At 44.1% G+C, this 26,906-nt stretch overlaps 1 protein-coding gene across 1 annotated transcript in view; it reads right to left on the bottom strand.

The window, feature by feature from the left end:
- The window catches only part of TOMM20 (translocase of outer mitochondrial membrane 20), a 41,247-nt gene extending 14,554 nt beyond the window's left edge, over positions 1 to 26,693 (bottom strand). Inside the window, exons 1-3 of the mRNA XM_033935771.1 lie at positions 26,484 to 26,693; positions 23,521 to 23,567; positions 19,698 to 19,779 (exon numbers count right to left, since the gene is read on the bottom strand). Of these exons, the coding sequence (XP_033791662.1) occupies positions 19,698 to 19,779; positions 23,521 to 23,567; positions 26,484 to 26,607 (253 nt within the window). The 5' untranslated portion in view covers positions 26,608 to 26,693. The remainder of the gene's footprint in view (positions 1 to 19,697; positions 19,780 to 23,520; positions 23,568 to 26,483) is intronic.
- Positions 26,694 to 26,906: the final 213 nt, after the last annotated feature.

Here is a 26,906-nt window from a genome sequence, read left to right as displayed (position 1 = left end):
TTCTCTAAGTCCTTCTACTTTTCATTGTAGTTCCTTTCTATACCAACTCCTGTAAACCGTGCCAAGCTCTACTTCTGTGGAGATGATGTGGTATACAAACTTAAGGTTTAGTTTAGTTTAGAGGAATGGTCCAATGCCTAGCAACTAAAATTCAATGCAAAGAAATACAGAGTAATGCATTTGGGGATTAATAATCAGAAGGAACCGTATATGCTGGGAGGTGAGAAGCTGATATGCACGGACAGGGAGAGGGACCTTGGGGTAATAGTGTCCGAAGATCTAAAGGCAAAAAAACAGTGTGACAAGGCGGTGGCTGCTGCCAGAAGGATGCTGTGCTGTATAAAGCAGAAGGAAGAAGGTGTTGATGCCCCTGTACAGGTCATTGGTGAGGTCCCACTTGAGAGTATTGTGTTCAGTTTTAGAGACCGTATCTGGCGAAGGACATAAGAAGACTTGAAGCAGTCCAGAGGAGGGCAACGAAAATGATAGGAGGCTTGCGCCAGAAGACGTATGAGTTAAGACTGGAAGCCCTGAATATGTATACCCTAGAGGAAAGGAGGGACAAGGGAGATATGATTCAGACGTTCAAATACTTGAAGGGTATTAACGTAGAACAAAATCTTTTCCAGAGAAAGGAAAATGGTAAAACCAGAGGACATAATTTGAGGTTGAGGGGTGGTAGATTCAAGAGCAATGTTAGGAAATTCTACTTTACGGAGAGGGTGGTGGATGCCTGGAATGCACTCCCGAGAGAGGTGGTGGAGAGGAAAACGGTGACTGAGTTCAAAGAAGCGTTGGATGAACACAGAGGATTTAGAATCAGAAAATAATATTAAATATTGAACTAAAGCCAGTACTGGGCAGACTTGACTGGTCTGAGTCTATATATGGCCATTTGGGGGAGGATGGGCTGGAGAGGGCTTCAATGGCTGGGAGGTTGTAGATGGGCTGGAGTAGGGTTTCGGCAGTTGGAACCCAAGCACAGTACCAGGTAGAGCTTTGGATTCTTGCCCAGAAATAGAAAAGAAGAAAAAATTTAAATTGAATCAGATTGGGCAGACTGGGGGGTCTTTATCTGCCGCCATCTACTATGATACTATGTAACATTATGGAAAATGAGAACTATTAAATCATACTTTGACACAGCTTCTTTAAAATTACTCATTCAGTCCTTAATCCTAAGTACTCTGGACTACTGCAAAATTGTTTATTTTGCTGGTTACCAAAAAAACCTACAGAGACTGCGTATTATTCGGAACACTACTGTTCACCTGATTTTTAAGCTAAAGAAATCAGACCATATAACACCTTATTATCGCAGGCTACAATGGCTTTCTATTGAGGCAAGAGTTGTTTGTTGTGTTTTGGGTTTGTTTGTTTTTTTTAAATCATTTTTATTAAATTTTTCAGATATACAAATACAAGTCACAACATACCAACAACCACTAACAAGAGGAATAGCAGAAATAATCAGGTCTTTCACATCAGTACTTCATGAAGACCCACAGAAACCAAACCCCCCCACCAGAACTCTCCCCCCAATCTCCCCCCCCCCCCACACTCCATTGTCAAAAATTCAATAAAGAACTTCAAACTTTAGGGGACAATCCCTCCCAAACAGGAGCTCATATTCTCTTGAATTTCCTCCAAGGCCCAGGACCTCCCCTCCAAACATCCAAGTATTCAAATTTCAACAGAGTAAACAGTTCATTTCTCCACATAGTAAGGGTCGGCACTTCAGCTTGATGCCACAACAGGAGGATACGTTTCCAGACCAACAAAGAGGCCTTTTGCAATAACATGTTGCCCCTCTCTAGACAAACCCAAAATGAACCCCCTGAGAAAAGAGCAGAACATCTGCTCTCAAAGGAATCTGCTTGCGCAGAGCAGACTGCAGGTACAGAGCTACAAAAGACAAGAATGTTTGAATGCGGTCACAAGACCAAAACATGTGAAACAAGCCTGCATGAGAAGCGTATCCAGAAACATAGGCCCAGAATGGGGAGACATGCAGCCGCAACAGAAACTTGAAGTGTTGCTCCTGCAGTACCACAAAATGAGTCATCCGAGGAAGATGTTTCATAAGAAGACGAACTCTGGGGCCCGTGATATGTTCAGACGGGGAGAGATCCTGATTCCACACAGCTGCCACCACCTCAGGGTCCCAAGAGGCCGCAAAGCAGCCCAAATTGACTTGATGAAAGGATAAGCTAATCCGAGTCAGGCGGGACAGAGTCAGAGTTTTGCACACCACATCCGCCCTGTCTTCATTCAAAGTATCAGCATCCAAATAGCGGATATAATGAGACACCTGGCGGTAGAAAAGCCAGTCCCGAGCCTCCAAGAGATCTGCCGCCTGTAGATCCTGGAAAGAACGAGGCACACCCTCCTCCAACACCACATCTCGCACATAGCATAGTCCATGAGCACTTTAGCGCTGTAAATATAGTTTGGAAGCATCAGGATCCAGATCTCGATTACCCCATAAGGGCTACAGAATTGTGGAGGTAAAAGGCAAATGCATACGTTTGAAGAGTTGTTTTTAAATTTGAATGTATTTGTTATAAGGTGTTACATGGTCTTACTGCAAATTATGTCGTTGATCATTTTGTATTTGCTAATCCAAGATGCTCTGTGCGTATTTCTGCATTGTTTACATTTCCATCTGCATACACAAAAGATATTTTCAGAGGCAGTTTTCATACCAAACTGCAATTAGGGATAAAGAGCTTGTCTGATTCTCTCTCTTATTTACATTTTAGGAAATCTATGAAAACTCATTTATTTGTCAAGTTTTTGTAATATTACATTTATGTTTTGTTGTGTTTAGGTTAATTTTGTTGTAAACCGCATAGATCACAAGGTATTGCAGTACACAAATAAATGTGTTATGATATTTTCAGAAAACAAAAAGAAACTGCAGAATCGATGTACTTGATGCAGGTGCTTTATTAAATCAATTCAAACAATAGCAGTTCAAATGTTTTAAACAGTTCAGATTCACGTATATATGTATGTTTTGAACAATTCAAATCCACATTTGGTTGATCAGATGCGGACCCGACATGGGCCGTGTTTCAATTAAACATCTTCCTCAAGGGTCCTAATGATAAATAAAGGTGTGCGAGTCGATATGATTATGATGCAAAAGAGCTACACTGTGCAGTAGAAAGAATCGTGTACTATTGAAATCAGTGTAGCTGGTAGAAGCTGTGGTGTCATGCAAAAGACAATTTGAGGATCAGTATTTCGAAAGTAACTAATTTTGAAAAAAACAAACAGTGTTCCAAGATTAAAACTGTATTCAAGTGACAGGTTTGGAGTGCTTGTACAGTAACCATGCTGAGTTAAACGCATAAAGAGGCGTACAGAGTAGAGAATGACATGGGGAGCGATCCCCGCAGGGAACCGCGGCGTGGCTGCGGGTTATGGAGACTCCATAGCCAAATCGCCGCAGACACGGGGACAAAAGTTTTCACCGCCCGCAAAAACGGTGAAAAGATTTGTTCACGCAGGCAAATGTACCCCCTTCTATGTACCACTATTTACCTTGTCTTCACCGTGTGTCTTTGGTTCGGGACCGGGTGTCAGATTTTTTCCGGCGGCCATGTTTGTCTCCGCCATGTGGTCTGTCTCCTCCAACTCTCTACCCGACTTGCACGTTGCCGCATTGACTCCGCCCCCTAATATACAGGCTCTTCATTGGTCAGTTCTTTTTGCTCGATTGGATTCACTTTTCACTCATTTCACTGGGAGGAGCTGATAGCCTGAAAACTTCGTCAGGTACAAGTAAGTGTTCTCCCCAGCTGATTTAGATGACCGCCCAGCTAATCCTGCTCATTCCCGGGCTGACTCGCGCCGAAAATTTTGACGCCTGCCTTGCATGCTTTTACTTGCTTCAGGCCTTCCTCATTGCCGGGACCTGCCTACTTTCTGTTTCCGCGAAGGCAGGACCCGGCAGCGAGGAAGGGCCGAAGCAAGTAAAAGCAGCAAGTTGTAAGCTTCCCTCCGGGGCTCTATCGTATGCGTGCCGGCTTCCCTTCTCTTCCCCCCCCCCCCCCCGGGACGCTACTTCTGGTTTTGGAGGGAAGAGAAGGGAAGCCAGCACGCACACAATAGAGCCCCGGAGGGAAGCTTACAACTTGCTGCTTTTACTTGCTTCGGGCCTTCCTCGCTGCCGGGTCCTGCCTTCACGGAAACAGAAAGTAGGCAGGTCCCAGCAACGAGGAAGGCCCGAAGCAAGTAAAAGCAGCAAGTGTAGTGGTATACAATTTGAGAAAAAAAAAAAACGCACGGACATTGGACCTGATTCTGCTTGCTCTCGCCACGGACATGGACCGACACGGACCTCAGATTTTTAAGGCGGTACGGGTTTAGATCCGCGAGGTCTGCCAGGTCCGTGAGGTCCGCGTTTTACCCCTTCCCCAACCTTGGTGCTTATTGTGGTCAGCCAGGAAGAATGAAATCAAAAAAGTTCGAGTTTAGTCAAGCTGTGATTTGAACTTTATAGGCTTTTTTTTTTTTTTTTTCATCCTTTAACTGGCAGGCAGAAGAATGCTCCATTTATTAATCTTGCAAAGTCTGATACAGGAAAAGCTAGAAGTGCATCAGGATTTAAGGAGCTTGGGGTGTGCAAATCTACTTAATGCAGAGATTACAGTAAAACAAAATCACTTTTCTATTTCACTGCAGCTCTAAGAGGTTCTTTTGCCCTTAGCTATAGTCAAATGACGGATAGGAATATGTTTATTTCATTTAAGTTAAGGAAAAACAATATTTTTTCTGAGTATCCTTTAAATAATGGTTCACAAATTAATTCAGCCTGTTTTAAGGCTGGGTTTTGTTTTTCACATTATTGCTTCTGTTTTTATAATCCTTAAAAATAATAAGGGGGAATTCTCCAAGTGGGTTCTTCCTCGTAGGCACCCTGAGACTGTACATGGAACGCTATTCTATAGCAGTGAATGGGCTCCCAGATTCCTTTACAGAATGGTAGCATATAGCCTTAGATTCAGGCACCTTACAGTTAAAGCAGCCTTAGAGCTGACGTAACTAAGCATGTCCACTTGTGGGAGAAATGATTTTATTTTCAGTTTAGTGATCAAAATGTGTCTGTTTTGAGAATTTATATCTGCTGTCTATATTTTGCACGATGGCCCCCTTTTACTAAATCACAATAGCGGTTTTTAGCACAGGGAGCCTATGAGCATCGAAAGCAGTGCAGGGTATTCAGCGCATCTCCCTGCGCTAAAAACCGCTATTGTGATTTAGTAAAAGGGGAGGGGGTATATTTGTCTATTTTGTATAGTTGTTCCTGAGGTGACATTGCATAAAATCATCTGCCTTGACCTCTTTGAAACCTGCGGAATATATATGGGGTGGAGGAAGATTAGTGATAGAAAAATTGTATGAAAAATGACTATTTTCAATTTAGTGATCAAAATGTGTCAGTTTTGAGAATTTATATCAGTTATCTATATTTTGCATTATATTTGTCTATTTTTCTATACAGTGGTGCCTCACACAACGAACTTAATTGGTTCCAGGAGCAAGTTTGTTATGCGAAACGTTCGTTATGTGAAACGCGTTTTCCCATAAGAATACATGTAAAAAAAAATAATTCGTTCTGCAGCATAAAATATGCTAAGATGACATAAAAAAAGATAAATTTTTGGTTATTATTTTTATTTAGATACATCTAAAAACATAATTGTTTTTTAAAACAACACACATTTTTTAAATTTAAAGACAGACTAAGTAGAGTCTAATTTTACAGTGAGAGAGGGCAGAGTCTCAGCGGCAAAAACTGGGACTTAACTGTTCATTTTTTTTTTTTTTCTACCGTGTTTCCCCGATGATAAGGCAGGGCCATCAAATAAGACAGCCCCCCCTTTTTAGAAAAAAATGTAAAATAAGGCACCCCCCCGCAAATAAGCCACCCACCGATACCTGCGCTTACCCGAATCGGGTGGTACGGTGGGTGACTCCGTGTGGTCCCTGGCACCCCCGACACGATCGGGGCAAGAGGGAGCTCAAGCCCTCTTGCCCCCCCGACTCCCCGACACGATCGGGGCAAGAGGGAGCCCAAGCCCTCTTGCCCCCCGACTCCCCGACACGATCGGGGCAAGAGGGAGCCCAAGCCCTCTTGCCCCCCCGACTCCCCGACACGATCGGGGCAAGAGGGAGCCCAAGCCCTCTTGCCCCCCCGACTCCCCGACACGATCGGGCCAGGAGGGAGCCCAAGTCCTCCTGGCCACGGCGACCCCCTAACCCCACCCTGCACTACATTACGGGCAGGAGGGATCCCAGGCCCTCCTGCCCTCGACGCAAACCCCCCCTCCCCCCAACGACCGCCCCCCCCAAGAACCTCCGACCGCCCCCCAGCCGACCCGCGACCCCCCTGGCCGACCCCCACGACACCCCCAACCCCCTTCCCCGTACCTTTCTGTAGTTGGCCGGACAGACGGGAGCCAAACCCGCCTGTCCGGCAGGCAGCCAACGACGGAATGAGGCCGGATTGGCCCATCCGTCCCAAAGCTCCGCCTACTGGTGGGGCCTAAGGCGCCTGGGCCAATCAGAATAGGCCCGGGAGCCTTAGGTCCCTCCTGGGGGCAGGGCCTGAGGCACATGGTCGGGTTGGGCCCATGTGCCTCAGGCCCCGCCCCCAGGAGGGACCTAAGGCTCCCGGGCCTATTCTGATTGGCCCAGGCGCCTTAGGCCCCACCAGTAGGCGGAGCTTTGGGACGGATGGGCCAATCCGGCCTCATTCCGTCGTTGGCTGCCTGCCGGACAGGCGGGTTTGGCTCCCGTCTGTCCGGCCAACTACAGAAAGGTACGGGGAAGGGGGTTGGGGGTGTCGTGGGGGTCGGCCAGGGGGGTCGCGGGTCGGCTGGGGGCGGTCGGAGGTTCTTGGGGGGGGCGGTCGTTGGGGGGAGGGGGGGTTTGCGTCGAGGGCAGGAGGGCCTGGGATCCCTCCTGCCCGTAATGTAGTGCAGGGTGGGGTTAGGGGGTCGCCGTGGCCAGGAGGACTTGGGCTCCCTCCTGGCCCGATCGTGTCGGGGAGTCGGGGGGGGCAAGAGGGCTTGGGCTCCCTCTTGCCCCGATCGTGTCGGGGAGTCGGGGAGGAAAGAGGGCTTGAGCTCCCTCTTGCCCCGATCGTGTCGGGGAGTCGGGGGGGCAAGAGGGCTTGGGCTCCCTCTTGCCCCGATCGTGTCGGGGAGTCGGGGGGGCAAGAGGGCTTGAGCTCCCTCTTGCCCCGATCGTGTCGGGGAGTCGGGGGGGGCAAGAGGGAGCCAGGCGGAGAGAGGGCAGTTAAGCGCAGTGCCTGCGCGGAAGGATGCAGCTCGGGCGACTTCGTTGTGTGAAACGAAGTTCGTTGTACGAATCAAGACATAAAGTTCGTTGTGCGCAGCGTTCGCTGTGCGAGGCGTCCGTTATGCGAGGCACCACTGTAGTTGTTTCTGAAGTGACATTGCATATTTTAGTCATCTGTCTTGACCTCTTTGAAAAATGAAACAAATATTAATTAATATTTTTTCTGCATACAGTGTGCTTTGTGTTTCTTTTAATTTTGTGGTTACCATAATGAATTAATATTATATACATTAGTGTACATGAAAAATGAATGGAAGAAATTGCATTACAATTAGTACTATTTACTATTATGATGGGGATGGGGGTCAGGGGTGTGCATTCCAGCTACCAGCACATCTTCAGAGAGAGCATTCTCTATTGCAGGAAGGACTGTGGAAGAAAGGAGAACTAGATTGAATCCAGAGATTGTGGATGATTTGTTGTTCATCCACGGGTTAAAAAATAAGGACAATTAAAAGTACAGGTTGTGTTTTGTTTTTGTATAGTTAACTAAGTTGTAAAGTATGTTTCCTTTATACATTAATAAAGATAAGTATATAAAATCATACCTGTTTGAGGCTTTTATGCATGCTGCGGTGACGGGGCGGTGAATGGGATGGCAGTGGCGGTGAAAGTGATGGCGGTGAAAGGGGTGACGGTGACGGGGCGGTGAAGGGAATGGCGGTGACGGGGCGGAGCAGAGGATAGTCGGCTGGGGACGGGGCGGTGACGGAGACAAATTTTTTCCCCGTGTCATTCTCTAGTACAGAGTGAATGGTGATCTAATAAATCTAAAGTTATATGAGGAAGGATGGTGTTTACCAGTCAAAACCAAAAATGTGGACATGCTTAAGTCTTTTATACATATCTAAGAATTTTGTAAAAATGAAAGCGGAAGTGAATACACACAAAATGTGTGGATGAACCCTTAGGGATGACAATAAATAAGACAAAGAAATAATGATATTGTGAAAAAAAGGGGTTGCTTATTACTGCATACAGGAAAGGGATGCATGTTTATAAAAGTCATACACCCAGAGCGAAAGTAAGCATGTGCCAAATAAAGACATTTTAGGACTGAATAGCAGCAAAATTTATCTATACATTAAAACATTCAGTGGCATAACATCACTAATATTTGATACTTAGAGTCTTCAGTGGTGAAACTATTTACATTTGAAGTGAGCAGGAAAGCAACGGCACACTACCACCATATTTTAAAAGTTTAAAATTTACTCTGATGACTTTAGGGAGGGCCTAAAACACAAAAACTTAAAAGTGTGTGCAAGCTATTCAAAAGCCTTTAAGTGCAAGCTAAATAATCGTGAGTCACAGCCGGCAAAGGAGCTCCACAATGAAATTTCAAACTCGACAAGGTAAGAGCTAAGAACTAATGTAAGACATGAAAAGTATAATAGAAATTTTAAATGATAGGTACTTACAGAGGCTCGTTTGAAAGAGAAACTGATTTTGTACTGTAGTGAAAGTCGTCTTGCTGTAAGAGCTGTGGATGAAGTGAAAAAGACGCCGCGGGAAAAGCTCATAAATAAAACGGCGGCTGAAGACATCATGTGGCAGCATGCTTGATTGATTAAAACAAGTGTAGTAGAGGTGAAAGTTCAAATAAAAAAGATATTAAGAGGACATTTTGACTTAAAAAGGACATTTAAACTTGAGAAAGACTAACTGGTTTAAAAAAAATCTTTTTCATTTTTACTACAGGAATTGTGTGTATAAGACCGCACAATAAATGATACACATGAACAAATATATGGCATTTATGTAGCACCTAATTTTGATATGGCTTGATGGGATAATAAAACCTGGTTTTGACCAGAGTATAAGGGAAGTCAAGTGCTAGAAATATTTTGACATGAAAACGACATGAATTGTAACTTGTTTGAGGACTGAATGGAGACTGTTCTGTATGTGAAAGTGAATAGTGTATTTCCATATGATATATTTAAGAAGTGTTTGATCCATAAATATTAATTAGTTTACGCACCCCAGTGACATGGGCGAAAGGATATTCTTGTCATGTGCCACAGACTTCAAATAATGAATGTGAATTCAAAGAAAATGTATTTACCGTGATACTATGCAAACTATGAGAAAAAAAACTACATGTAAAATAAAATGGTGTGACATTGGAATGTGTGTAAACAGCGAATGACAGCATGAGGTAATTATTGACAATCTTAAAAGCGGTGTGTGTAAACAACTACAATGTATAAGCCTCAAAAACAGAGCAGATGAAATGAGATGTATGTGAGAAATGTATCAACAGAATCAAATAATTGTGGAGTGCACCTATTGTTACTGTAAAGTGATGAAGTTTTGTGTGAACATATGTGAAGTGTATGAGGCTGAAAACACATAAAATGACTTGAATAAATGCAGTAAATTAAATAGGATTATATAAACCTATAAAAACTTTTAATGATTTAAAGGTTACTAAGCATAATGAATTGTGTAAAGAAAAGATATAAAATGCTATACAGGCATGAAAACCAAACTACGACAAAGAGTGTGCTTACCCACTAAACTTCAAACAGCAGATGCAGCTATAAAACTTAAAATCACATAAAATTAAAGATCAAAATTTTGTAGACTATGCATGGTGGATTTGTATGGAAAGGGAACAACTTAAATTTTATGAAAAAAGTTATAGCGGATGGATGAAAGTAGTAAAAGTCTGGTAACTGATACTTTCATGCTCTACTTTAAGTGCCTAAAACAAATATAAATAAAAACTTCATTTTAAAAATCAGATCATATAGAATTGCTACATAAAATACTAATACATAAAAAACTGACACAAAAATCTGAGACTCTGTGCCTGTTAAATGAATAAAAACATAATTATATATATAATATATATATATATGTGTGTGTGTGTGTGTGTGTGTGTATGTAAATCTTATGGGCAATATGTGTATAACAAGTATACATCTAAACACTTTTCTTGTAAGTTAGAATACAAAATCTGTGCAATATCAAATAATTTATTGATAAATACAAGATACTCCTATGATAAAAAAGCTATAATGCAATATATCTATCAATAGATTATAGTAAATAACTATGCAATAAAAAGGAAAAAGAATTATTAAAAAGCACAGTTACTTACCGTAACAGGTGTTATCCAGGGACAGCAGGCAGATATTCTTGACTGATGGGTGACGGCACCGACGGAGCCCCGGTACGGACAATTTTAGAGTGATTGCACTCTAAGAACTTTTTAGAAAGTTCTAGCTCGGCCGCACCGCGCACGCGCGAGTGCCTTCCCGCCCGACAGAGGCGCGCGGTCCCTCAGTTAGTATAAGCCAGCTAAGAAGCCAACCCGGGGAGGTGGGTGGGACGCAAGAATATCTGCCTGCTGTCCCTGGATAACACCTGTTACGGTAAGTAACTGTGCTTTATCCCAGGACAAGCAGGCAGCATATTCTTGACTGATGGGTGACCTCTAAGCTAACAAAAAGAGGGATGGAGGGAAGGTTGGCCATTAAGAAAACAAATTTTGTAAAACAGATTGGCCGAAGTGACCATCCCTTCTGGAGAATGCATCCAGACAATAATGAGATGTAAAAGTGTGAACTGAGGACCAAGTAGCAGCTTTGCAGATTTCCTCAATAGGAGTGGAACGGAGGAAAGCTACAGATGCTGCCATTGCTCTGACTCTATGGGCCGTGACAGAACCTTCCAGTGTCAGTCCGGTCTGAGCATAACCAGAATGGAACGAACGGGCTGAGATAAAAGAGTATCAGTCGAGTTCAGCCCGAGAGATACCAAGCCATCAGGTGTAGAGACTGGAGGTTGGGATGCAGAAGGGTTCCCTGCTGTTGCGTAAGCAGAGAAGGAAACAGAGGAAGAAGAAAAGGTTCCCTGGAACTGAGTTGAAGTAGAAGGGAGAACCAATGTTGCCTGGGCCACCTCGGAGCAATCAGAATCATGGTGGCTCGTTCCCTCTTGAGCTTGAACAAGGTTCTCAACATGAGAGGCAGAGGAGGGAAGGCGTACAGGAACTGATTCGACCAGTTGAGGAGAAAAGCATCTGCTGTTAGACGGTGTGGAGAGTAAAGTCTGGAGCAGAACAGGGGCAGCTGATGATTGTGAGGAGCTGCAAAGAGGTCTATCTGAGGAGTGCCCCATTGATCGAAGATAGAATGTAGAGTTACAGGATCGAGTGTCCACTCGTGAGGTTGGAGAATTCTGCTGAGTTTGTCCGCTAAGGAATTCTGTTTCCCCTGAATGTATATAGCTTTCAGGAAGAGATGGTGATCTATGGCCCAAGTCCATATCTTCTGGGCTTCCTGGCATAAAAGGCGAGAGCCTGTCCCACCCTGTTTGTTGATGTAGTACATCGCAACTTGATTGTCTGTGCACAACAGAAGGACCTGAGGAAAGAGAAGGTGTTGGAAGGCCTTGAGGGCGTAAAACATCGCTCTGAGTTCCAGGAAATTGATTTGATGTTTCCTCTCCTGGGCTGACCAAAGACCTTGAGTCTGGAACTCGTTCAAGTGAGCTCCCCATGCATACAGAGAGGCGTCGGTGGTGATGACTAGTTGATGAGGAGGCTGATGGAACAGAAGACCTCTGGATAGATTTGAGGATACCAACCACCATTGCAGAGACTGACGAAGAGATGATGTCACAGATATGTGTCGTGAGCAAGGGTCCGACGCTTGGGACCACTGGGTCGCAAGGGTCCATTGAGGAGTGCGCAGGTGAAGACGGGCATGAGGTGTGACATGAACTGTGGATGCCATGTGTCCCAAGAGCACCATCATTTGCCTTGCTGAGATGGACGGCAGAGGAAGTACCTGGTGACATAGAGACTGAAGGGTCTGAAGACGATTGGATGGCAGGAAAGCTCTCATGAGGAGTGTATCTAGGATCGCTCCAATGAATTGAAGTCTCTGAGTGGGAATGATATGGGATTTGGGTAGATTGATCTCGAATCCCAGAAGTTGTAGAAACTGGATGGTTTGGTTGGTGGCCAGAAGGACCGCTTGGGCAGAAGTGTCTTTGATCAACCAATCGTCCAGGTAAGGAAATACATGCAGGTGGTGAGAGCGTAGAAAAGCCGCCACCACAATGAGACATTTGGTGAATACCCTTGGAGATGAGGCAAGACCGAAGGGCAGCACCTTGTACTGGTAATGACAATGATTGATCATGAATCGGAGATATGGTCTTGAGGTTACATTGATCGGTATGTGAGTGTAAGCCTCTTTGAGATCGAGGGAGCATAGCCAGTCGTTTTGATTTAGAAGGGGATAAAGGATGGCTAAAGAAAGCATCTTGAATTTTTCTTTTACCAGATGAATGTTGAGATCGCGAAGATCCAGGATGGGTCTGAGATCTCCTGTCTTTTTGGGAACTAGAAAGTAGCGGGAGTAGAATCCCTGCCCCTTTTGATCTAGAGGAACTTCCTCTATAGCGTTCAGAAGGAGGAGGGATTGGACCTCCTGAATAAGGAGGGCTGATTGAGGACTGTTCAAAGCAGACTCTTTTGGCAGGCTTTGAGGTGGGAGAGTCTGAAAGTTGAGAGAGTAGCCGTGGCGGATGATGTTGAGGACCCATTGGTCCGAAGTGATTACTTCCCACCGGCTGAGGAACAGAGAAAGTCGACCTCCTATTGGTTGAGGCAGGAGAGCAGGAATAGGGATACTGGCTATACTGCGGAGAATGAAGTCAAAAGGGCTGTGACTTTTGCTGAGGAGGTTGTTTTACAGCTTGTTGTTGTTGCTGTTGTCTGGGAGGCTGACGTTGCTGTTGCCTCTGACGCCTAGGTTGTTGAGCAGTGGTAGGCAATGGACGGGCTGTGAAACGGCGTTGATAGGCCGATTGCTGCCTGTATGGTCTTGGCGGAGGAGGCTTCTTTTTATTCTTGAGCAGGGTATCCCAGCGCGTCTCATGAGCAGAGAGCTTTTGTGTGGTTGAGTCCATGGAATCCCCAAAGAGCTCATCCCCTAGACATGGGGCATTGGCTAACCGATCTTGATGGTTAACATCAAGCTCGGATACCCGAAGCCAGGCCAAACGACGCATAGCTACTGACATTGCTGTCGCTCTGGATGTAAGTTCAAAAGTGTCATATATGGATCTCACCATAAACTTACGCAATTGGAGAAGAGACGACAAGCATGTGTGAAAAGCGGAATGCTTTCGTGAAGGAAGATATTTCTCGAAAGAAGCCATGGTGGTAAGGAGATGCTTTAAATAAAAAGAAAAATGAAAAGCATAATTACTAGCCCTATTAGCTAACATAGCATTTTGGTAGAGCCTCTTACCAAATTTATCCATGGCCCTTCCTTCTCTGCCAGGAGGGACAGATGCATATACACTGGCTCCTGAAGTCTTTTTAAGGGTGGATTCGACAAATAAGGATTCATGTGGTAGTTGAGGTTTGTCGAACCCAGGAATGGGAATTACCTTATATAGAGAATCCAGTTTACGTGGGGCCCCTGGGACAGTTAAAGGAGTCTCTAAATTCTTATAGAAAGTTTCCCTCAGGATGTCATGAAGGGGAAGTTTCAAAAATTCCTTTGGAGGCTGATCAAAATCAAGGGCATCCAAAAAAGCTTTAGACTTTTTGGATTCAGCCTCCAAAGGAATGGACAAGGACTCACACATCTCTTTCAAAAAACTAGAGAAAGAGGAAGTGGCCTGTTTGGAGGATGGGTCAGGGACAGCCGAATCCTCCTCCTCTGAGGAACATTCTCCTTCAGAAAGAAAGGGTTCCTCTGAGTCTCCCCACAGATCAGGGTCCCTTACATGGGAAGAATGGTCCCGAGACTCAGGTGTCGACGTTTGCATGTGTCGGGTTTTGCGCATCGACTTACCCGACCTCATCGATACCGTGTCCGGAGAAGTTATCGGACGCACCGGTGCCGAAGTCTGCACCGATTGATGGTGAGCTCTCGGCTCCGGTGCAAGGACTGGCATCGATACCGATGAGGTTAGGTGAAGCGGTACCGAAACAGTGGAAGTGGATAATACGGGTTCCACAATCGGTACCGATACAGGTTGTTCAACAACCGGTACCGATGGCTCGGTGCGAACTGGCACCGAAAGGTTCGGTGTCATGATAGCAGGAAGGAGTCGTTCTAATTGCTCCTTCAGCTGCACCTGAAGGATGGCCGTAATGCGGTCATCGAGGGATGGCACCGGTACCGCTTTTTTCTTCTGCGGTACCTGCGGTGCCGCTCGACGCCCCGGAGATGAGGAGCCCGATGTCGAGGGACTCACCTCTATAGGGGCGGAGCGCTTCCGCTGGCGTCGAACCGGCGGCAGGATTGGGCTCACTGCACTCGAGGCCGGAAGACGTTCCAGCGGGGAAGGCTTCTTAGCCGGCTTACCTGACTGTTGAGATGCCGGTGTGGAATCACGCGGCGTCGAAGACGAGGGTGCCGACTGAATCGGTGCCGAAGCCGGAGTCGAAGGAAAGGGGTCGGACATCTCGGCACCGAACAACAATCGCTGTTGAATTAAGCGATTTTTTAAAGTTCGTTTTTTCAAAGTAGCACAGCGGGTGCAAGAAGAGGCCTGATGCTCAGGACCCAAACACTGTAAACACCAGTTGTGTGGGTCCGTGAGAGATATAGGCCTAGCACACCGCTGGCACTTTTTAAAACCCGGTTGAGGGGGCATGAAAGGAAAAACGGCTTCCGCCAAATCGAAGGCCGAGGCTTCGATGGTGGCAGAAGGCCCCGCCGGGGAAAACCGAAATTGAAGAAAAAAATGAAAGATTTTTTTTTTTTTTTTTTTTAACAAAATAAAAGAAAGAAAAAAGGCAAATTAAGCCAAACGTTTACGCGAGCGGGAAGGCAAGTTAGGAAAAAATTTCAACAGCCGTTGAAAACGCGTCTTCTTAGCTCCGCGGAAACTAAGAAACTGAGGGACCGCGCGCCTCTGTCGGGCGGGAAGGCACTCGCGCGTGCGCGGTGCGGCCGAGCTAGAACTTTCTAAAAAGTTCTTAGAGTGCAATCACTCTAAAATTGTCCGTACCGGGGCTCCGTCGGTGCCGTCACCCATCAGTCAAGAATATCTGCCTGCTTGTCCTGGGATAAAGCTTCAATGCCACATTTTTAAAAAAAAGGAAAGTTATTAAACAGTTAGATCAGTAATTCTGTGGGTACAAACCAAAAGATATGACCATATATTTGGACTGCTATGTAACAGAAACTGATAATAAACCCATTCTGAGGGTAAAGTGATGTCCCAATATCTGCATCACTTATGGGACAAAAATATAATGATTTCTCTTTTTTTTTTTTTTTCCAAATTAATATAATGATTTCTGATAGAAACTGTGAGCTGAAGTTTGCCATGAAACTCTCAGTTTGTTGGTAGAAAACATTTTATAGGAAAGACCAAAAGTCAAGTTCAGAGTTGAGACCTGCAGGAGTCAAGGTGTTAATCTCAAAGATTGCCCTCTGTTCTGCTTGAAGGAGTAGGCTGTTAATATCACCTCCTCTCCATCTTTTCTTGAAAGTTTCGAAAACAAAAGTTTAGTTCGTCAATGGTATAGTTAAACTTGTGCCAATGTGCGACTAATGGAGCAGACAAAACCTCTCTCAAAATACAGCTTCTGTGTTCTATAATTCAAATTTTGATTTTCCTATTGTTTCTGCCAATATACAAAAGGTTGCACGGACATATGATAATGTATATCACCTGTTCCGTGTTGCAAATATTGCTGAAATTAAGCATTTACTGTTTATCAGTCCTTGGATGTGTGAACATGGAAATACTCATCAAATGATGACACACCGAACATGATATGCATGGTTGATGCCCTGAATAGCAAGGATGTGGCGTAAAGGCTTTGGGGAGCGTTGACAAAACTATATATCCTTTAAATTTTTGTTGTGTGACAATGTGATCACATACAATCAGCACATGTGCCAGAATGCTATTCTGGGTATAAGTTAGTATGGCAAAATTATGATGCACAAAATTAGCACTGGCAGACCTGTGTGCCTGCATGTATCTGGTGTGCTCTCGTGGGAAGCAGCACAGGACCAGGCAGGCAACCAGGTGCGCCGCTATGGTCAAGAAAACAGAAGAGGAGGCAGACGAATCAACCTTTCTCGGGGGAAGTGGCGTGGAACAGGCAGCCAGCCAGCCTTGTGCACCGCTCTCAGCGAAGATAGGCCCAAAAGTTTAAAAAAAAAAATAAGGCACGCGGGCCGATCCGATCCAAATTAAAAATAGAGAGGGAGAGGTCGAGGCAGGAAGGAGCAGCCCAGCTGGAAGGACTGTTGAGGTAACTGGGATCCCCGGCTCACCTGGAAGGCTTCCCTCCGATGGAGGGGAGTATGCCTAGCTGGACATCCCTGAAGGGAACAAGAAAGGGAGAGAGGGGATAACATGGGGCAAAGGAGCGTGTTGGGACATGGGAGGGGTACCTACTCAGCTCAGGAATTGAAAAGGAGAATTGTTCAGCATGAGTGTGAGGGAATGAGATGTGCACATGGGGGGGGAGAAGAGAGAGAAAACACATTTATTATTTAAATTCTGCCAGAAACTTTTAGATGGAGAGAGAAGGCGTTTGCCTTTGACCCCAGTCCTTGTTGCACTGAATTTCTTTTGGATGAGTGATTGCCATGCTTTGTTTATGGAGAGCCCTTTTATCTTCATTGAAGTTATTGGGTATCTTGCTATCTCTATTGTCCTTCGATTCTTCTTGGCCACCAGCAGTCTTCTTTCTTCATAACTTTTGTGTTCTTAGATCTAATCATATGACTGGTTTTCCTGCCATGGAGGGCTACAGCTGATTTTTCTGTGTTGTATAGCTTGGGATGTTTCTTGTACTTTTTCTGTCTTTCCTTTATAGTGTGTTCAGTTTCACCAATGTAGGATTGGCCGCAGTTGCATGGGATTTTGTACACCCCACGGGTTTGGAGCAGAGGTAACCAGTCTTTCACATGTGTGAGTGTAGATACGAGTTTCTGTGGTGCACAGTAGGCTGTTTTGATGCTATTTTTCTTTACTAGTTTCCCTATGTGATCTGTTACTCCTTGAACATAAGGAAACCCTACCATTTATTGTTCTGTCACAGCACTGTACTCTAATGGTTGGTGGCCATTGCTGATTTTCTGGGTTAGGCTGTCCATAAGTTTTAGGGCTAGAGAGGAAGTCCTCCTGCTGTAGCCATTAGTAAGAAATGTGTCCTGAAAGGTGTCCTTTTCTTTCTGAAGGCTGCCTTGGTCACAAACTCTTAGTGCTCTGTTCACTAGTGTGTGTAGAACCCCTCTTTTTGTGGATGGGAGGTGATGGGACTCTGCATGTAGATTAACGGTTGATATGTATGGGTTTCCAATATGCTTTACGCAGAGGGTGGTGGATGCCTGGAATGTGCTCCCGAGAGAGGTGGTGGAGAGGTAAACGGTGACGGAGTTCAAAGAAGTGTGGGATGAACACAGAGGATCTAGAATCAGAAAATAATAGTAAATACTGAAGAACTAAGGCCAGTACTGGGCAGACTTGTTTGTATATGGCCTTTTGGTTGAGGATGGGCTGGGGAGGGCTTCAATGGCTGGGAGGGTGTGGATGGGCTGGAGTGAGCTTTTATGGAGAGTTCAACAGTTGGAGCCCAAGCACAGTACTGGGTAGAGCTTTGGATTCTTGCCCAGAAATAACGCATTCCAAATATCCACCACCCTCTCCGTAAAGTAGAATTTCCTAACATTGCTTTTGAACCTACCACCCCTCAACCTCAAATTATGTCCTCTAGTTTTACCATTTTCCTTTCTCTGGAAAAGATTTTGTTCTACGTTAATACCTTTCAAGTATTTGAACGTCTGAATCGTATCTCCCCTGTCCCTTCTTTCTTCTAGGGTATACAGTACATATTCAGGGCTTCCAGTCTCTCTTTATACGTCTTCTGGCGCAAAGCTCCTATCATTTCTTCCGGAACGCTTCAAGTCTTCTTACGTCTTTTGCCAGATAAGGTCTCCAAAACTGAACACAATACTTCAAGTGGGGCCTCACCAATGACCTGTACAGGGGCATCAACACCTTCTTCCTTCTACTGGCTACGCCTCTCTTTATACAGCCCAGCATCCTTCTGGCAGCAGCCATTGCCTTGTCACACTGTTTTTTCACCTTCACCTATATATTTAAGAGGCCAAAACCTTGGTTCTATTTCCTGCTAAAGCAGAAAGAGAACTTTAGACATCTTGTGGACAAATGGTGGATACAAATGTCCTAGAAAGACTCCTCCATTGCTGAGAAATGAGAAGGGACAGATATTCCTGTACAGCCTTCATTCTCATTATCTGAAGAGGGCATTTGAATATCACAAGGTTGTATTAATGTATTTGCAGTAAAAAGTTGATGACAATGATCTAGAAGGCTTTCTACACTAGATGGAATGAGTCTAAAGGAGAGGGAAGCAGCAAATGCACAAGCTCATTATGTGACTCTGAAATAGGTAACAGTGAAATAATGGGATGTAAACAGGTACATTAGATAGATTGTGAGCCAGCCAGGATAGACAGGGAAAACTGCTTGAGTACCTGAATAAATGTATGTAAACCGTTCTGAGCTCCCCTGGGAGAATGGTATAGAAAATTGAATAAATAAATAAACAAGTGTCTGAGTTGACACAATGCCAGAGGGAATGAGAGGGCTCCTTGGCTTCTGGTAGCAAAAGAGCTTCAGTTAAGTTCACAAAATCAACAAACATTTTTGCAGAAAAAAATGGGAATGCTCGGGAAACTGGAGACAGAAAAAGATTTATCAGTCACTATAACTAACACAGGTGTGGATGGTGTGAGCTCTTATTGAGCACAGTTCAGTCCACCTCTGTACATGTCTTGCGCAGGATTAAGAGAATCATTAAAACTGAGTTTGTGCTGGTGTTTAACTGTGGTTCGCCAACACTTTGGCCAATGTTGATAAAAGGAGAAATTAGGCCCCCTCAAGCTCAGTCCAGCTCCAGAAGGCCACTAAACAACTTCCAACAGCCCTACACTAAACCAGGGAAGACTTCAACAGCTTAACACAACCTGCTGGAGACTGAGAGCAGACTGAGTATTAGGGACAGCACAGCCACTTGTACTACAGCCAAAAGTTTTTCTCTATCTCCACCTACAGGTCAGGTGAGCTGTGCTGGTCTGGAGAGAAACTGAAGAAGCAGTTTTTCCTTAGGTTTTTGCATAGGCTGCAACAAGCCTGGATATCTCAGGGGGTACTTAATCCACTGAGTAATATCATGTACTAACGGTGCCATTAAATATGTAATGAGCTGCACAGTAACCCAAGCATTAATCTACAGAACAAAATCAGCAAGAAGATTAATCCCTACTTTGATAATACATTCTAAGAATCACCTTGTGCTAACAATTCCTCTCCAAGCTGTATCTCTTCAAGGAAAAACTTCTGAACAGCCTCCGCATCCTTGAGGTCAGGTAACTGAAATACAAAATTAAAGTCATCTTATGCAGATTTACCACACAAGTAATGCAGCTTGTTCTAGAAATTCCTTTCCACCATGATCACATCACATCGGAACATTCTGTAAAACTGCATATTAGTAAAAATGGTTTCTGTTTACCTGTATAATTTTATTTAGTGCAGAAAATGGATTTATGCATCAGCATAGGGAAAGTTCCTGTGAAATAGACTGGATGATTTAAAAGGGAGAGAAGAGATTGGGAGGTTCTGAGAGCTAAGGAAAATTGAGACAGGTTTACTCCAAAATCTTGTAATCCTGTGGGAAATTCTGAGCAACCAAGTAATTCAGAATCCTTCTCCCGCAGAGATTTGTAACAGGAACCTGGAAGTAGTATCAGTACAGGTTAGAAAACTAATACTACTACTACTACTTCTGAAGCTGTGCTGATACTACTTCCAGGTTTTTGTATGCACCTTTTTTTCTCTTTTTCTATTTAAGAGTGCTTGCAAGATTCTATGATTGGTGCCAAAAAGAGAGGCAGTTGGAAACTAAATTTATGTGCTTCAACCAAGCTCAAAAGTAGTCCTGTCCCCTCCTATCTTTAAAGTTGATTAGGCCAATTCAGTCTCCTGTTGGTTGTTTAACACTATGGTAGGTGTCTCTGGAGAGAGGATGGAGTGAGAACAAGAGAAGGACCAATGCAAAACAAGTTGGGGGAAGGGGCTTTTGGTAAGAGGGAGTGGAGAAAGAAAGGACTGGGATGAAGGGAAAGCTAAAACATGGGTTTCTGAATATGAACAGGGTCTGAGAACGAAACTGTATGTTTGTATAAAGGGGTGGAAGGGGGAGATCAAGCCAAGGGAAGGATAGAGATGGAGTGAGGAAACCAAAATAATAAGGTCTAGACTTGGGCGTAGAGGAGTGGCCTAATGGTTACAACTACTGCCTCTGCACCCTGAGGTTGCATGTTCTATCCTAGGGTTACTCTCTGTGACCCTGGACAAGTCACTTAACCCTCCATTGTCCCAGGTAAAATAATTAGATTGTGAGTATGCCAAGACAGAAAGGGAAAAACACTTAGTAGCACCTAATCACTATTCAATGTAAACTGCTTAGGATTTAAGCAGTATACAAATCAAATAAATTAAGAGGGGGGAATTCTGCACAAATTGAACAAAATTCTATATCTTGGAGTAATGATTTCTTATATTGTATCTTCAAAGAATTATTACTCAAAAGCAGCGATCATAGTGTATTATATGGTCAAATAATGTCTGAAGAATACCACCAGATGAAGATAATGCAGAAAGATGGGGGACTAGATGCAGATATCACTTCCTGCTATTTTGCTGCCTCCTTTCTCTCCTCTTGTGGCCTAGTGATCATTGGTAATTAACACAGCACTGACTAACTTCATGCCCTGCATAAACTAGCCATAGAGTCAATGAACTTAAATAAGTCTTCTAAATATTTATTGCAGTTATCCTGTAAACAAAACCTCTGTGTGGTCCATTAGGACTGGTGCTTTAACATTCTATAAGCAAAATAACATTTTCTATGATGTGCACAAACTGTTAACACACATCCTTTATTGTATACTAACTTTATACAGTATATATAGTGCATACTTCTTCCTCCGTATCCATGGGGGTTAGGTGCAGAGCCGGACCGCGAAGTGTGAAAAACTGTGAATAACTTTTTGGCCAGCTCTGACCCACCCCTGCCTCATTCTGGACCTTCCCGCCTTCCTCCCGGTATCAAAGACCTTACCTGGTGGTCTAGCGCAGTGTTCTTCAACCTTTTTACACCCGTGGACCGGCAGAAATAAAAGAATTATTTTGTGGACCGGCAAACTACTAAGACTGAAATAAAAAACCACATTTCCGCCCCGTCTCCGCAAGCTCGGTCCCCACAAACCATCTGATCCCATCTGCACAAGCCTCAGTTATGATTTTATATTGAACGTATTTTATTAAAGTATAAAAAGAACCAATATTCTATACAACTGTCATTTTATAAATATAAATATTCAGAGCAAGGACCAACAAAACCCCTGTCTCCCCTCCCCTTCACATATATCCCCTCTACTATCAAGAAAACTGAACAAGCCAAATTATTACAGAATGCTACACAGAAATATCATGCTAACAGAATACTGTAGTCACATATGACAGGAATACTGTTAGGCTTTGCAGTCCCCAGTTATGCCTCTAGCAGGATATATATTTCAAATCTGATATATTGTAATGACAAAATAGAAATGATTTTTTTCTACCTTTTGTGGTCTCTGCTTTCATCTTCTTTCCACTCTTTTCCTTCCAGCGTCTGCCCGTTCCATCCACTGTCTGGCCTCTCCCCCTTCCATATGTATCTGACTTTTCTATGCCCCTTTTCCCTTTCCATCCAGCCTGTGCCTCTTCTCTCCCTTTTACATCATTCATTTCAGCTTCACTGCTTTCTTCATTTTTATCTCTCCTACACCAGATCTAGCATCTTTATCCCTCTCCCATTTCTCTGCTGACCCCTTTCCAGCATCAATCTCTCTGTACTTTATCATTCCTGTCTCTCCCCTTTCCCTCCTCTAATCTCCCTGCCAGCTGTTTCCTTCCTTTTTTCCTTCTCCCTTCCCTCCTCCCCCCTATCCAACAGTAGCTCTCTTCCCATCCCTTTCCCTCTTCCCCTCCCAGCAGCATCTCTCCTTCTACCTCACTCCAGGTGCAGTAGCAGCTCTCCCTTTATCCAGCAGCTTCCCAGCCTCCAACAGTGGTTTCCTCTCCTTCCAGCAGCTCTCAGTACTTGCCTGCAGCATTGATTTCCTTAGGCAGCCTTGGGTCCGTTAGTTGCCAAAGTGAATCACTGCCCTGGTAAGTACAGAGCTGCTAGGAGAGTAGACAGCCACTGTTGAAGGCTCCCCAGGATCTTATTCCTGCTGTGCCCTGCACATTCGTGACCCGCCCCCCCCCCCCCCAAGCAGGCAAAAACAGCTTTGCACCACAGGCCCTGCCACCCAAGACGAGCTGGAGGCCCCTACCCACCGCATCCTGCACGTGGGCAGACTCTCAGCACAGACGCTGCTGATGGCCCCAATCCACACGCTGACCATCTCCCTTCTACTTGCAGCTTCCCCGCGGCCCTCTTCGGCGACTTGGCAGGGGCAGCGATCAAGACAGGCTGCCGAAGTCAGGACCTTCCCTCTCTGAGTCCCGCCTATTTTGTTCCAACTTCCTGTTTCCGCATATGCGAGACTCACAGAGGGAATGCCCGACGTTGGCAGCCTGTCTTGATCGCCCGAGGCTGGGAGGAACAGAAGATTTCCGGGGCAGGAAATTTAACGGCGTCCATCTCGCAGGCCCTGCATGGACCGGCGGTTGAAGAACTGTGGTCTAGCGGACTTTCAGGGCAGAAGCAATCTTCCTACACTCCTACCCTGTGCAGATCACTCATAGCAAATGGCTGCAGTGAGCTCCTGTAGTCTCTCGAGACTAAGACGGAAACTAACGGCAGCCATTTTCTATGAGTGATCTGCATGGGGCAGGAGTGTAAGAAGATCGCTCCTGCCCTGAAAGCCCGCTAGACCACCAGGTAAGGTCTGGGATGCCGGAAGGGAGGCAGGGAATGTCTGGAATTAGCTTTAAAAAAAAAAAAAAAAAAATCGCGAATAACTGAATCCACGAATACTGAAACCACGGATTCGGAGGGAGAAGTATATGTACACAGTCATAAAATTTACCCATTTGCAACTGAAACTAGGAATTCACCTTAGACAGCCCTGCTCTTTCTTTGGCAAGCTTTTGTTTTCGCCTTTCTGTGGATACAAAATAAAACAGCATTAAAATGAATAAATCTAATCAACTACTATCTTCATTTCTCATGAGCATTAAGAAAAAGGGTTCTCTTTTTTTGGATCCTTTACAACTAGAAAAGCTAATACATTCTCAGGAAGCCAAGGGGGTTAATTTATTATCACTTGAGAATTTAATTGGTTGAAAGAGAGACAATGCTTTGGGGACAGGGTTAATGTTGGACATTTGTCCTGGATTTCTCTTGTTTTATTATTAAGCATTAGAAGCTACTCTCTCCTTCTCTTTTTTTCTTTTTATTGCTACACATTTAGATGGACATAATTTCTTATTAACTATGGGGCTCACTTTCAAAAGAGACATCCAAGACAGCATAAACCAGCACTTGGATGTCTTACTAGTAAAACGTCCAAGTGTGAATTCTCAAAACAGACTTTCTAGACATCATTCTGGTTGTTTTGTCTCTAGTGCATCCAAATCTTAAGGGTGCGTGTTAGAGGCATGTTTTGGGCAGGCTTAGGACTTGAATGATCGCCAGGCATAATCCAACCTTTAACAAAAGGTCCTGGGCTTTTTTTTACTTTTGGGGCTGGATTCTGTATAGGATGCCCAGTCTCAGCCGCCGCCTAAGCGGCTTTTGAGAATCGAACACAGGCGTCCCATACAGAATTGCATCTGTCCTGATGGACAGATGACTAACCACCCCGATTCTCTAACCAGTAACCGTGTCACAGGTGCTGGTTAGAGAATCGCGTTGCCATGTGGGATAGGGCCATATTGGATTTAGTGCTTACAAATGGGGAAAGTTTCTGATGTTATAGTGGGCAATCATCTGACATCCAGTGATCACCATATGTGTGGTTTAATATTTTATTTTTTTTATAAATTCTTTATTCATTTTAAAACTTTCATCAAGTGTACAAAAATTGCAACACAATAACATAGATTTAACCACTTGTACATCTTATCATTATATCTTATAATTGCAAATATAACCCTCCCTCTCCCATCCTGAAATCCCTCTAGTAATTTTATTTTTCATATAATAGAAACCCTCCCCCCACCCCACCCTTATCTTACATATTAAATATAGAAATATTAGAAAAATGGCATCAATCATGACAAAAGGACATTAATGGTTCCCAAATTTTAATGAAGTTTTTATAATTTCCATTTTGCACCGCTATTGATCTTTCCATTCCATGTGGTTTAATATTAAGACAGGTGTAGAGAGGGCTCATTTGAAAGCAAAGTCTCCAGGTTACATCAAAACATTGGAAAGAAGTAGGAAAGCAGTGGGCAAAACTAAAACGAGTTATAGTAATGGCAACAAACCATTTTGTAAGTAAAAGTAAGAGAAGCCTACTTTAGTTCTCAAAAGTAGTAGCTAAGAAGGTAAGGGAAAAGAAGTTAGCTATCAAACTACAAAAGATTGCAGAAAGGGGAAGACAGGGAAAAATATCTGAAAAGTTAAGGGAGGCTGGGTCAAACAGTCAGGAAAGCAAAGATGAAAAATGAAAGAAAAATAGCCAACATGGTAAAACAAGGAGACAAGACTCCTTTTACATGTGATAGGAAGAAGTGCAAAAGTGGAATTGTGAAACTCAAAGGTGAAGGAGAAGTATATGTGGTTCCCAAACTATAATTTTAACACTTAAGTACCATACTAAATTATAACTCCAGCTTTTAGAATAGTGTTTATAGATAATCAATAGAAACCTTTGCAACTCCTGATAAGCTCACATCACTTCCTTGGCTTATCTTATATCCTACATTTAGGTTTTTTTTGTACCTTTTCTAAGATAACTCCTAAATCAGGGGTGTCAAAGTCCTTTCTTGAGGGCCGCAATCCAGTTGGGTTTTTAGGATTTCCCCAATGAATATGAATGAGATCTATTTGCATGCATTGCTTTAATTGTATGCTAATAGATCTCATGCATATTCATTGTGGAAATCCTGAAAACCCAACTGTATTGTGGCCCTCAAGGACCGACTTTGACACCTGTGTCCTAAATGATAGAAAAGAAATCCAGCAACATCTGTTGTGAGATTAAAACACTAGTAAACATTTTTGTAAACACCCCCCCAAAAAAAACCTCTTATTCCTAAAGTTTTAATTATAACAGCCTACCAAATTAACAATGCTACTTACACATAATAATTCTGAGTTGTCTACAGTTTCCAAACATTACACCCAATCCCTTATTTGACACTTTAATAAAGCTACTGGAGAACTGCAAGGCTCTACCACAGAAAATTAGATTTACACAACTTTTATTATTTAAAAAAACCAAAAACGCAATGACCACCTCTTCTTGAAATCTAGTGATGTGGCAAGTTGGTCTTATCTGTGCTCTCCACTACCAACTCCTACGGTAATCATACACTTTTCCAAGTTGCTGTGCCAGTGTGCCTGGATTGGATCAGATTTATTGCCTTTTGCACGCTATCCTATATAAATCTGATTAGAAACACACACACTTTACAGGGCTGGTTTTTACCAATTTTCCTAATAAATCAAACTTACAAATAGGCTCGTATTTGCAAAGCTCCCCGATCGCAAGCCAGTAACAAAAGTCCTAGAAAGCGTCCAGCAGCCCTTCACATGAAAGTATGTTGCACAGGCTCCAATGCGTTTCCGAAATTGTGCTACTAGATTTTAAATGGGGGGAGGAGGCTTTCCAGATTACCCTCCTGAGGACCATCACAACAGCAGAAATGAAAGAAGCCCTGTAATTTGCAAAACTCTGGGAGAAGGCTAGGAATGAATTCAAGAGATAATAGTTGGCAAAGTGGAAAGAAAGACACTGCAGGACGGTGCAAATATGTAAAACCCAAAATCAACTTACAAGAAAAAGAGAGCCACCGACCCCCCCCCCCCCCCCGGCAAGGCCCAGGCCGCCATACCGCATCCTACTCACTCTCTCGCAACCGCAGCTTAAAGTCGGGGTGGCTGCGCCGTTTCTTGTCGAAGTAGATACAATAACCGATGAAAAGCGCCCCGCAAAGCCCAACAGCTGCCACCGCACCCGTCCGCCCCAGCATCCTCACGCGCTCACCTAACCGTCCTACAGGAGCGCGGCCCGCTCCTCTCTGACATCATCAAGCACAGCCAGTTTCCGGCACAGTTGAGACGTCACAGGCACAGGGCAGCCTAGAACCCGGCGAGAAACACATACATGCCTATTTCATTTTAATATTCTTTGCTTAAAATTGGTTGCAATGGTCTCAGAACGTCTTTTAAAAGTGGGAAAGGGCTTCAACACCAAACACCTCTTCGCTCTCCATTGACGTAACATCCGTGGTTTCTCTTTTTGAGAGGAACTTCCGCTGGGGGATTTTTG

This window comes from Geotrypetes seraphini, chromosome 3 (assembly GCF_902459505.1).
Source record: "Geotrypetes seraphini chromosome 3, aGeoSer1.1, whole genome shotgun sequence".
Taxonomy (NCBI): Eukaryota; Metazoa; Chordata; class Amphibia; order Gymnophiona; family Dermophiidae; genus Geotrypetes; species Geotrypetes seraphini.
Note: the sequence above shows the minus strand (reverse complement) of the source record. Positions and strands in the feature narration are given on the sequence as shown.